General features: G+C 27.6%; 1 protein-coding gene across 2 annotated transcripts in view; it reads left to right on the forward strand.

Moving 5' to 3' along the window:
• The first annotated feature begins 516 nt into the window (after nucleotides 1-516).
• LOC127248601 (bifunctional purple acid phosphatase 26-like) overlaps nucleotides 517-12771 on the forward strand; it is a 40088-nt gene continuing 27833 nt past the window's right edge. Inside the window, exons 1-10 of one of the 2 annotated variants that reach the window (XM_051271038.1) lie at nucleotides 517-653; nucleotides 813-1017; nucleotides 1885-2088; nucleotides 2671-2782; nucleotides 2893-3122; nucleotides 3782-3920; nucleotides 5195-5415; nucleotides 6369-6469; nucleotides 6552-6713; nucleotides 6806-7029. In XM_051271038.1, coding sequence (XP_051126995.1) covers nucleotides 832-1017; nucleotides 1885-2088; nucleotides 2671-2782; nucleotides 2893-3122; nucleotides 3782-3920; nucleotides 5195-5415; nucleotides 6369-6469; nucleotides 6552-6713; nucleotides 6806-6839 — 1389 coding nt within the window. In that variant the 5' untranslated portion in view covers nucleotides 517-653; nucleotides 813-831 and the 3' untranslated portion in view covers nucleotides 6840-7029. Of the gene's footprint in view, nucleotides 654-812; nucleotides 1018-1884; nucleotides 2089-2670; nucleotides 2783-2892; nucleotides 3123-3781; nucleotides 3921-5194; nucleotides 5416-6368; nucleotides 6470-6551; nucleotides 6714-6805; nucleotides 7030-12771 lie in introns of those variants that run through there. The other variant, XM_051271036.1, reaches the window with a different exon arrangement.

Consider the following 12771-nt stretch of genomic DNA (forward strand, 5'->3'; position numbering starts at 1 on the left):
ATCTTGACACAATTTATTTACTTTAATATTAAAAAAACTATGTATAAAATATACTCTTTCCGTCAGCTACAAATGACCCTTTTCTATTTTTTTTTAGTAAATTCAATATTAAATATAATTATAAATATAAAAAATAAATATTTAATATAATATTAAAAAAAGAATTAGTTATTTATAAATAATTTAATAAATAGAAAGGGGTTTTTTTTTATCCGGTTTCTTATTTGACTTTAATAAATAGAAAGGGGTATTTATTTGTAAAAATAAATATTTATTTCAATATTTTAAAAATTATTATAAATATAAAAAATACCATAATTTTTAAAAAATATGACATTTCTCTGATTTTTTATTTAAATTTTAGTTTATATAATACGTTATTATTTATTTATTTTTATTGAAAATTATGGTTCGTACACAATGGTAAGATTAATTTAAAATAACACATCCATCTAAAGCTCTCGTGGAATTATTATTATTATTATTATTATTGTTAACATTCCTCTAACTTGCTCCGTCAAGTTGACATTATACTAATTGGCTCCGCTATCTTGCGCATATCTGTATTTATATATATGTTGCTGGGGGTGAGGGGTGTTTTATTGTTCCTTGGAGGGAATTAGCTATAGCTTTGATTGGATTGCACTTTTAAGGTATATTTATGGTCCTTATTTTTACTGATTCTCTTCTAATTCTTAGAATTGATTTCAATGATCATCGTCTTATTTAAAAATTTAAATTTAAATTTAAAAAACCGAAGATTATAAAGCTAACCAATATATATATATATATATACATATTTGTTGCTTTAGGTAATTTGATAGCGAACTCATGTCGGAAAGTCCTCGATTACAACTGCTTTTGCTTTTATTATGTATTATAAGTTCAAGTATTACTGTAAGAAAGACGAATGCGGGTGTGACTAGCTCATATATTCGCGGGGAGTGGCCTTCCGACGACATTCCTCTCAACGATCCAATTTTAGCCCCACCTAAAGGCTACAATGCCCCACAACAAGTAAGTTGGTAGTTAATTATCTAGCCAACGATGAATTTGTTAAGTGTCTCCCTTGAGAAGGGATGTCAACGGGGCGGGTTCTGCAGGCCCCGAGACCCGCCCCGCTAGAAAATATTAGGCTCCGAGACCCGCCTCGCCTCGCTTCCACCCGGCCTCAGGATTCGCCCCGCTCCGGGTTTGGGGCCAATCCGACAAATCCGTTTTTTTAAAAAATATATAATAATAAATATTTTTTTAACAATCGAATACTAAAACAAATAGCATTAAAAGCGCCAAAAAAAAATCTAAAAACAATCAAATATTGATCCATAAAAATAAAATAAATAAATAAATAAATAATATATTTTTATTATATAAATATACGTATATTAGGTATAATAATTTTAAAAAATTATTTAGAGCAGGTGACTAATTGAATTTTATATCTAAAATTATTTAAGTAAATAAATAATATATTTTTATTATATAAATGTATATATATATATATATTAGTTATAATAATTTTAAAAAATATCCGAGTTCGGGTCCGAGTCCGAATTGAGGCGGGTTTTTAGTAAAATCCGTAACCCGCCCCGAACCCGACCGGATTTAAAATTTTAAATCCACAACCCACCCCAAAATATATTATTTAGACTCGAACCCGCCCCATTAAGAGCGGGTCCGGGGCTAACCCGCCCCATTTGACATCCGTGTCCCTTGGTGTATATATATAAGGAGTAAAAGACAATTTTTCTTATTACTACTTTGTTAATTATCCCACTAGCGCATCTCATATTATATGGTGATAAGAGAAATTGTTATTCATCTTTATAAACAAAGAGTTTTTCTTTACAAAAATCGATGATTATTGTGTTGTCGGTGCTGCAGGTGCACATTATACAAGGAGATTACGATGGAAAAGCTGTTATAATCTCATGGATAACACCGGATGAGCCCGGATCCAATACAGTTAAATATGGCTTGTCCCGAAAAAAGTATGAATTCTCAGCACAGGGAGACACCGTGCAAAAGTACAAATTTTACAACTATACTTCGGGATATATTCATCGTTGTTTACTCGATGGTCTCCAGGTTAGTTAATTATTAATTAGTATTTCAGTTAAAATAATAATATATTTATATATATATGGATGGATCCATTGATGAACTATATATATATTTTGAATGTGTTTAGTTTGAAGAATATAATTACAGTCGGTAAGATTATTTCAATGTATAATTAATAAATTAATTAATATAATATTTAATCTATTTGATTATATAGTAAATACAAGTAAAATATATTTAATTTCATGATAGAATTATTTTTTTTTCACCTAAAATATCCTTCATAATCGTATTAAAAATTATACCACTAAACTTTATTTTATAGTACATTTTATTGTTTCTAATGATAACACTATTTTAAAATCGAGTTATGATATTATCATGACTTATATACTAAACATAAATATTATCTTTAATTCTTTATAAATGATTCTAAATGTGTAAAAGAATGAATAATTTTGATAATACTAGGATCCAAATAATAAATATAAAATTAAATCGGATAAAATAATATTATTCATCCTCGTACCACCCTTTATACATTAATTAATTGTCATTTTCGATTACTAGTTAATTGATTACTTATTACATACATACATGGTGCAGTACAACTCAAAATATTACTACTTGCTTGGGGATGGAAATTCTTCGAGGACATTTTCGTTTCGAACACCTCCAGAAATTAATCCAGATGCTTCTTACAAATTTGGGATTATTGGTCAGTATTAATATATAATTATTTCATTATTTCATATCCTATTTCCAATGTTGTTACATACATTTTTAGTTTTTGAATATTTTTGTCCGAATTATTTGATCCGTACGTAGGTGATCTTGGCCAAACCTTTGATTCTCTCTCAACCCTCCAACATTATAAAAAGAGTGGTGCAGAAACAGTGTTGTTTGTAGGCGATTTTTCGTACGCAGATACGTATTACGATGGACGTGATATCGGCGTTCGTTGGGATTCTTTTGGCCGTTTGGCCGAGCAAAGCGCAGCGTATCAGCCATGGATTTGGACTGTTGGAAATCACGAAATCGAATACTTTCCATACCTGGTAATGAATATATATAGACTTGGACATTCTGTGTTGTTTATATATAAAAATATTATATATAATAAAATTTCGGAATATTATGGGTTTGTTCTTTCTATAATTTTTTTCCACAAGTTTTTTTTTTCTAAAAATTTGATACACTATGGACATTCATTATTTTTATATTCCCTACATAATTTTCTATATCTCACATAAAAAAATTTCATTTTCAACAATCTCACTTAACAAACACATTATTCTGTGCTAAAAGTAGTACATATAAGAAAGTTTCGGATTTTTCCAAATTTATAATAATACTTATGGAATCTACTCGGACATTCTGTGTTTTTTAAATTTTAAAAATATAATATATAATAAAATTTTGAATTTTCTGATCAATTTTCAGTAGCCACGGATCTGTCTTGAACATTTTGTACTTCTTAAATTTAAAAATTATTATATAGATATGATTTCGGAAATTTTGAAACTATTAACATGTAATCGATTTATGTTATTTAAATTATTTTATAATAGTATCGGAATTGATTATAAAACTATTTATGAGGCTATTTCATATTTTTCTAATAGTGTATAAATAATTATTGCATTTTTAAATTTCTTAGGATTTCAATCATACTTTCGACGTTTTGAATTATTTTTTTTGTCTTGTGAATCTTCAGAACGAATCCGTGACGTTCAAAAATTATCTCTACCGATACCCTACGCCATATCTTGCTAGCCAAAGTAGTAGTCCGTTCTGGTATGCCGTGAGGCGAGGACCGGCACATATCATCGTCTTGTCCACCTACTCGCCGTTTGGTAATTCTTCGGCTTTGTCACTTTTATGTTTGTAAATCATCGATGTCTATAGTTGTACATTTTTTTTTATTTATTTTTAATGTTTACCTATAATCAGGGGCAGATGGTCACATATGTCATTGGTGACGCGTGCCAACAATAAATTTAATTATAAAAACAATTTTATGATTTAATTAACTATGTTTTCATTAAAAAAAAATTCAGTGTCTCATTTAAAATTTAAAGTGTCATTGTTAACTAATTAATTAAATTAAATTACTACTCTATTTAAAATTTAAAATATTATCATTACTCAATTAATTAAAGTGTAATCTAACTAAAATGACTAAGTTTACATTTTAAAAATATAAATATACACAAATAATATTAAATTTAAATATAGTGACACTAGTAAAAAAATTATTCTGCCTACGGTAATTACTCAAAGCCAATAATAATAATAGCTCAATCTATTTATTAATTAGAATTGTCTGTTGGGTTGTGATTTGAAATTGATTTGAAATGAAGTGTGAGCTTGATTTTTTGTTGTTAAAATAGTAGTTTTATATAATATTTTATAAAAAAAATAATATATTTTTATTGAAAATTATACGGTAAAAGAGTGTAGAGTTGTGTTACATATCATATATATATATTGACTTCATTAAGGGTGCTTTTACTACTTGAGATTGAATAATATTATTTTATCCGATTTAATATTATTTTTACTTTAATGTATTACGGTCAGATATAACTACAAACTCGATACAATAATATAAATTTGGAGGATATTAATCTAATCCTTCCCTCCTAGTATTATTTAATATTACTTAATAAAATGTCTAAAGTACCTTCCTTCAACAATAAGAATAAAATATAATATATTTCTGAAACTAATTTATAAATTTGAGATAAATTTAAATATATTTAATAAAAAAATAAAAAATATTATATCAAATTATATATATGTCATAATAATATCATAAATAAATTTTAATATATTGTTATATATTAAAAAAGAAATTTTTTTTTATATAATTTAAATGAAATTATGAATGACATTTTGGGTATAAAAATCATCATATCATATAATCAAATAAAGTAAATCCAATATAATTTTCTCTAAACATTATACTAACTAGTCTATTGATTAAATACCCCATCAAAATCATTCTAAGATTATAATCCAATCGTTTAAAGAAAACACACCTTAATAGTACTAATTAATCTTATCCTACAAGATCCTGATTGTATTGTCTTATGATGTCTTTTTTTGCTGTGAATGTTGAACCTAGTGAAATACACTCCTCAATGGATATGGCTTTTTCAAGAACTGGAAAGAGTCGATCGGGAAAAGACTCCTTGGCTTATTGTTGTGGTGCACGCCCCGATTTACAGCAGCAACGAGGCTCATTATATGGAAGCAGAAGGCATGAGACTTGAGTTTGAGAGCTGGTTTATTGAAAATAAAGTCGATGTTGTCTTCGCCGGCCATGTTCATGCTTACGAAAGATCGGTTTGCCTTCTTACCTACCTCATACTTCTCTCAATCTATATATATTTTCTCCGTTCACTAATAAGAATAGATGCATTCATTTGTCTGTATGTCGATTAAGGAATAATAATCTCGTATGATAGATAATGTGGACAACGTATAAAGGCTAAAATACCTTAAGTTATCAGGGTCTCACCTAATTTGTATAATAATGTGATAACATATATCAAAATTGAATATTTCAAGGTGTATTTCTTTTAGGTTTTGAATTGAGTTTGTGTTTTGAAAATAATAAAATTTTCAATCTAAATAATATTATCTAATACTTCATCCGTCCGCAATATTTAGCCTATTTGGGCTAGGCACAGTGTTTAAAAAAAATAAATATTTTATTCAAAAAGTAAAAAAAGTAAAAAAGTAACTCAAGATATTTTTAGAAATTTAGTGAATAATGAAAGATAGTAAGAAGTGTGGTATTTATTGTAAAGAAATGTTGAATGAAGGATAATAATTAAATATGAATTTTTTTACTTTTACAAATATAGTAATAAGATAAATTTAAGGGACTGATGAAAAAAGATTTGGTGAACAAAGGGAGTAATTTGAATGAAAATTTTAATTTTTGGGTAATATATTAAATGAAAAAAAAAATCACTTTCCTCCATTTACTTCTAAGATGAATATTTACTTTTGACACACAAATTAATTAAAAAATAGTAGAATTTTTGTAATAGTTTGGAATATTTATTTCTTTAAAGACATTTGTACTTTTGCCAGTGTTTCTTTATCGAAAGTCTTTCAAATGTTATTATTTATACTCCGTGTTTTTCAAAAAAGTATATATATATTTTTTTCTTTAACAAAGCATCCAATCAAACATTATTTTAATACCAAATTCAAACTAAAAAATTATCAGGAAGTATGTGTTTATTAACCTCGAAGAAGTGAAAGTGTTTTTGGTATGTATTTTTCAGCACCGTATCTCGGGAGGGATGAATGCCACCGAGTGGAACAAAGAAGCTCCGGTTTACATCACGGTCGGGGATGGAGGAAACCGGGAAGGCCTTGCTGCAGTGTGAGATATAATATTATACACAGAAGTTATCAGTCTTGTCGAAATATGCTATTTAATTAATTAATTGTCATAATTTCGACAGGTATAGAGAGCCTCAGCCGGATTATTCTGCGTTCCGTGAAGCCAGCTTTGGACATGCTACATTAGAGATAAAGGATAGGACTCATGCCATATACCATTGGTATCGGAATGATGATGGAAATTGCGTGCCAGCCGATTCAGTTGTCCTCCGCAACCAATACTGGTTCGCCTGCGAAATTATTAACAATAAAAATCCTTAGATGGCGCGGAGCATTTGATAATATAAATATTTGACATTTGTTCGATTTGATGCAGGGGAATGAAGAGAACTAATATCCAGAGCTCTTGAACTACTTCTCTTCTACTTATGTATATAAGTATGTTGGTTGTGTTGTAATAAAGATCAGTTTTCAGTGTCTGGAGGCTGATCTAATCTGATTTCAACGATTCCGGAGCCGATGAATTTATATGTCGTTAAACCTTTATCTTCTGCCTATATTTTTTGACGTGTTTCAAATTATCTATTCTCATTTTCTCTATTTTCTTTTGTTCCATTCAGATAAAGCCACCTATTATAAAACAAAAAACAAACATACCATATATTAAAGATTTTCATTGTTGTCTCTATTGTTCGCTGTCGTCGAAGATTTTTCCCGTGCTAGAGTCGACGTTTACTTCATCTTCCTCAGTTATCATTTTATTCTCACTTAGATTCTATATGTTCGGTTGATTTCTATTCTTCTAATAGACTCTCACAGGGCAGAAAAAAGTAAAAAAAAAAAAAAAAAAAAAAAAAAGAAGTCTCAAATTAATTACAGTTTACCGGGACTTCCAATAATTTTTTTTCAATATTGAAAAAAAATTAAATTAATTGATTCATTTTTTTTTTGTTTTTTTTCATACGGGACTTTTTACAATTGTATCACATGTTATTAGATAATATTGCCACAAATCTTCCGAATGCAAATAACAAAAAAAATAAAAAAATCAGACATTTGATCTTTTTAATATCTATAATTATTTTATTTTTTTATTTTTATGATTCATTGTATAAATTCATTTCAAAAGAACGGCTTCCTCAAATATTTATGAAATTTGATAATAAGAATTTGGCTGAGGATTTGATTATGCCTATACTAAAAAAGTTGCATTTGGTATTACAAAAAACACCCAACACAATAGAAAATGACAAACTTGTTGATAGAATATTTGGCTATTAGAAAAATATGTTTTTGTCCCGACACAATCTATTGTCACAACTTTTAATGAAAATTTAATAAAAATTATATATAATTTAATTGTCGCCGACTTCCGCCACAATCTTTGTTACCATGATTATTTTTTTCTATTTGTCAAATTTATTGTTTTCAAATTTGTTGCAACTTTATGTGACAACAGTTTTAAATAAAAAAATTATTCGGCTGTATTGTTGCAATTGTTCGCGACAATAATTTTAATAAAATACGGCTTATATATTGTTGTGATTTTCTGCTACAATATTTTTATTTTAATTATTATGAATTTTTTGAATAAGACATTGTTCCAAAAAATATATATATTAAGAAAACCATATATTTTTCTAATTTCTTAACTAAAAATTATTAATAATTTTTAAGATTTTATATATTTTTTATATTTTGTTGTGGATGTTCGCAAGTCGAGATAAACTTTTATAACATTAAATATAATTATTTTTTACTAAATTATTTGATAGTTTTGAAGTATTATCATTTAAATGTTAATTTAAAGAAATTATAAATTTATCATTCTAATCTAACTTTAAAAAGAAATATTTTAATTTTTAATAAAAAAGAAAATTAAATTAATAATAATTAGAGTGCATGAACTTAATTAGCCAAGTTTGGCAGATCTGACTCATGAAATAAGGATATATGACTTACAATATAGTTGATGTTAATTTTTTGGCAAGTTCTCCAGGTCAAGAAGTACTATATATTTGAACAACAAGCTAGACATGTATTTTATGTGAATTACCCGAATTCAATTGTTGAGTGGTCTCGTCGGTAAGCTGTTGTGCGAACTCGACCACGAAATATTATTGAAATACAATGTAATGAATCTATTTTTTAGTCTAACCAAGTCCGAGAAATGCCGGTCTAGATTGATACAAATGAGCCATTCAAACTAGTTGGTAGTTAGATGATTTTTGTAAATGATGATATTGACTATGAATATCACTCGTGTTAGAAATTTTGGGGGAAAATAATGAGACTGTCTTGTTGATCATCAAAATAAAAGAGCCTATATATATAGGCAATACAAAATAGACTCGATAGAAGTAATCTAATATATGAATAAGATCATATCTAAATATAAATCTACTAAATCTAAAACTGAATATCTAAAATATTTCAACAACTCCGATGATTGATTTATGTATGAGTTATTTTTTAATATTATGACTTTAATCAATTATTTATTTTTTAAATTTTTTATTGAAAAAAATAACAATGAATTACATATTATAAATATTAATTTATTGGTTAAGTAAAAATATAATAATTTAAATTAAAAGTATCCCTTTTAAAATTTCTGCATTATAAAGCATTTTGCTTTTTTCTTTCTTATTATTATTATTATTATTATTATTATTATTATCCAAATCAATTAGCCCTAATGGATGAGGAGCGCTAATCCCCGCCTCCAAATCTTACAAAATTCATCTCCCACATTTGCAAAATTTTCTGTGCTGACACCTTTATCTCTTCTTCATCCATAGACGCTAAGGATAGGAATAGACCAGCCCTGTAGCTCGTCTACAGCCTAGCTTACATAAGGTTTGATCTGACCTAATTTATATATTAAAAATGACAGGTCAAATTTTATTTTTTTTAAAAAAATTCTTTATATTTAAATAAAGTAGATTTAGATTTTTTTTTTTTTTAAAAAAAAAATTAATTAGAAGACCGACTTATTTATTAGTATTTTTATTTTTGTAAAACTCTCTTTTTTATTAGTATTTATTAAGAATAATTTTATATCTTCTAATAATATTATTATAAATTTATTATAAAAATAGAATTCTTAACTTTATATATATATTAAAAGATTTTATCTATTTTATTTTTTATTTTTAATACTAAATTTGTAAAAAAAAATTATCATATAGTCTTTTTAAACAGACTTGTAGGCCAGGTCGGCTTAGACTTTTAAAATATTTCTTTTTCAGGTAGGCTTAGGCTACATGTCTTTAAAACATGCCAAGCTTATTTAGCCAAAACCCTTGTCCGACTTATTTCCACCTCGAATTAGACCCTCAAATTGAGCAAAATTCATCCCTCACCCTTCATCATAAACTCATGACTCTTCCTCATCCGCACCCAATTGACTCCAACAGCTGCCGCCTTCATCTTCCTCTTCAGCCGCGATGCGGAACCCCGAAAACGGCTGGTGCCTTTCCCTCTCCTCTTCTGTCCAACGGACGCGCGTCTCCAACGATTGCCCGACGGACATCTCGGCCGTCCAGCGAGTCACTCCTCTTTCGGTTCCAACCTTTTGCGTTAACGATATATTCATCTATATGCTTTTTTTTTTTCTTTTTTTCTTTTTTACTTTACAATAATTATTTATTTATTATCTTTACAAAATATGAACACTATTTCTACATATACTTCTTATTGTGGAAGGTGGGAACACACGGCATTATATAAAATACCTTTACAGTTTTTCATATATATGCTGAGAATGTAGATTATGGTGATTTAACTTTTTTTTTACTATTATTATTGGTTACAAATGCAACCACATTACAATGCTTAATGCTCGTTATCTACTTTAGGTGATTTTTAATGAATACATGATTTAGCTTTACGTGCTCCATATCTGTGAAACTGAGCTAATGTATTGAAATTCATAAATTTGGATGTTTTGACTTAAATAGGAGTAATTGAAGTTCTAGATATGAGTAAATTATTATGCATCATTGCATCATATCCAATTTCATTCATATATGCTTGGATGATTTTGAGTTTTCCCCAATTTTGATATGCTTGGATGATTCTGGTGATTACCATGTAGCACTAACAATGGTACTCTGTATCACATGACTTTGCTTGCCCATGGTCGAGGAGTAGGCCTCTCAATAATTTTACTGTCTAAAACGACATGAATAAAAAATACAGAGATTGAAAGAACGTATATAAATTGTGGGGAACTACGAGATATCCAGTGTGTGTTTTGTTTGTGTTTTATTGTTATTATGGATATGATTTTTTTTTTTAGATGAAAAAACGTATAATCATTTCTACTTTTGTATTGTAGAGAATCTAAATTATATCTATGGATAATCAATTACCCATTACCCATATTTCTGATATCATCAGTTGGAGGTGGAATGACGAGTAATGATCGCAAAGAAAATCAAAATGGCGATGAAAGAATTACTGATGATAGAACATGGATTGCAACGAGTACTTTTGAGTGAGTTTTTAAATTATGTTGTGGTCTCTTTAATATTATGTCGCACCTTCATCTTTTTATCAAATGTTTCAATGGATAAGCATTTGAAAATTAAGGAAGAATTACGAGCAACTAATCAAGATTAGATCATGTTTGTCTATTTTAATTTTAAAAAATATTATTGATAAATTTTATTTTAAACTTTAGATTGTAGGAGGATTTTTATTTTTATTTGTAGGTGATGAAATTTAATCGTATGCATTTTGAAATTTTCAATAATCCTATTATTCACGATCCAGAATCATATTATCCACAAATGGCTAGTCCATCCGATCCTTATCAAATGCGTCGAGAGAATAGAGGGAGTGAGAGTCGGACCGGTGAAGCGAGTCAAAGTGGACAATATTACGGCAACGTAGAGAAAGATGAATATGAAAAACAACAATAATTATCAAAACTATTCCGCCTACTCGGTGTTATTAAAATTTTTGTACAATATATTTTTTTCCTTGTAATGTATTTGTCTTGATATTAAAATTAATTTGAATAATTTTTTATTTTACTATTTAAAAAATATTTAATTTTATTATTTACATTAAAATTAAAAAAAATTATGAAATGCTGCTATAATTTTATAATTTGATTTGATGTTTTGTTGTGAAAGGTTGCACCAATTCCGCAACAAAGTGTCATTAATGCTATTCAATATTGCTGCGGAAGGTTACAATCTTCCGCAACAAATTGTCATTAATGCTATTCAATATTGTCGCAACAAATTGTTGTAACCTTACAATTGATTAAATTTGTTACAGAATCATATAGTTTCCGCGGAAAAATCATATTTTTTCTAGTAGTGTTTTGTTGTTGTGCTCAAGGTAAACAAAAACCAGATAAACAAGATGCTTATGTGAAAAATTCACATGGTGAAACTAGATTTGAGTGCTTGGCAAAAATGAAAATACATTTGAATACAAAAAAATATGATGTTGTGAAATTTATTTCAAAGCTAATCATTATTTATCTAAAGCAGATAACTCACTTGTTTAGATCATACAAGAAAATTACTCATGCTATTGAAATTGAATATCAAATAGAGTAAGTATTCCACCAAAAACGCTTATTATTATATAATCAAACAAGCATTTGGTAATTATAATTTAGGATTTACTTTCCAACATTATAGTAATTATTTGCATTAAAAAAGAACAAAGGATATGAAAATTGGAAATGTGGTGAGAGTACTTGAATATATATTATTTACAAGAGATGCATGTGAAAGATCCGATTTTTTCACTCAATTCATGATGTTGATGAGAATGATGCAATAACCGATATATTTTAGACAATGAAAGAAGGAAAGTTGATTATGTTGGATTTGTAGATGTAATATCTTTTTATACAACTTATAGGAATAATTCTCTTAATTGTCCATTTGCATTGTTTGTTGGTGTGAATCACCACAAATAAACTGTTATTTTTTGTTGTCAATTTTCATATGATAAAACTACTGCATAATTTGAATGGTTAGTAGATGTGTGTTTGATTATGAAAAAGAAAATAATTTTTTAGTTGAATGGAATAACATGTTTGAGAAATATAGTTTTCAAAATAATGATTAATTGAAAAGATTATTCAATAAGAAAAAAAAAAATGTGCATTGTTTTATGTTCGTCAATATTTTGTGCTGACATCACTACGACTCATTTCCTTGAATATTTTCAAATTTTTATTAATAATCGTCATTACGAAGAATTGTAAGCTAATTTTAAATCAAATATTTTCCTACTTAATTGTTAAAACATGCAACAAGTATTTATACTATGGAAGTAATTAAATTGTTTCAAAAGAAATTGTACACAACT

The sequence above is a fragment of the Andrographis paniculata genome, unplaced genomic scaffold (genome assembly GCF_009805555.1).
Source record: "Andrographis paniculata isolate CXL003 unplaced genomic scaffold, ASM980555v1 Contig34END, whole genome shotgun sequence".
NCBI lineage: Eukaryota > Viridiplantae > Streptophyta > Magnoliopsida > Lamiales > Acanthaceae > Andrographis > Andrographis paniculata.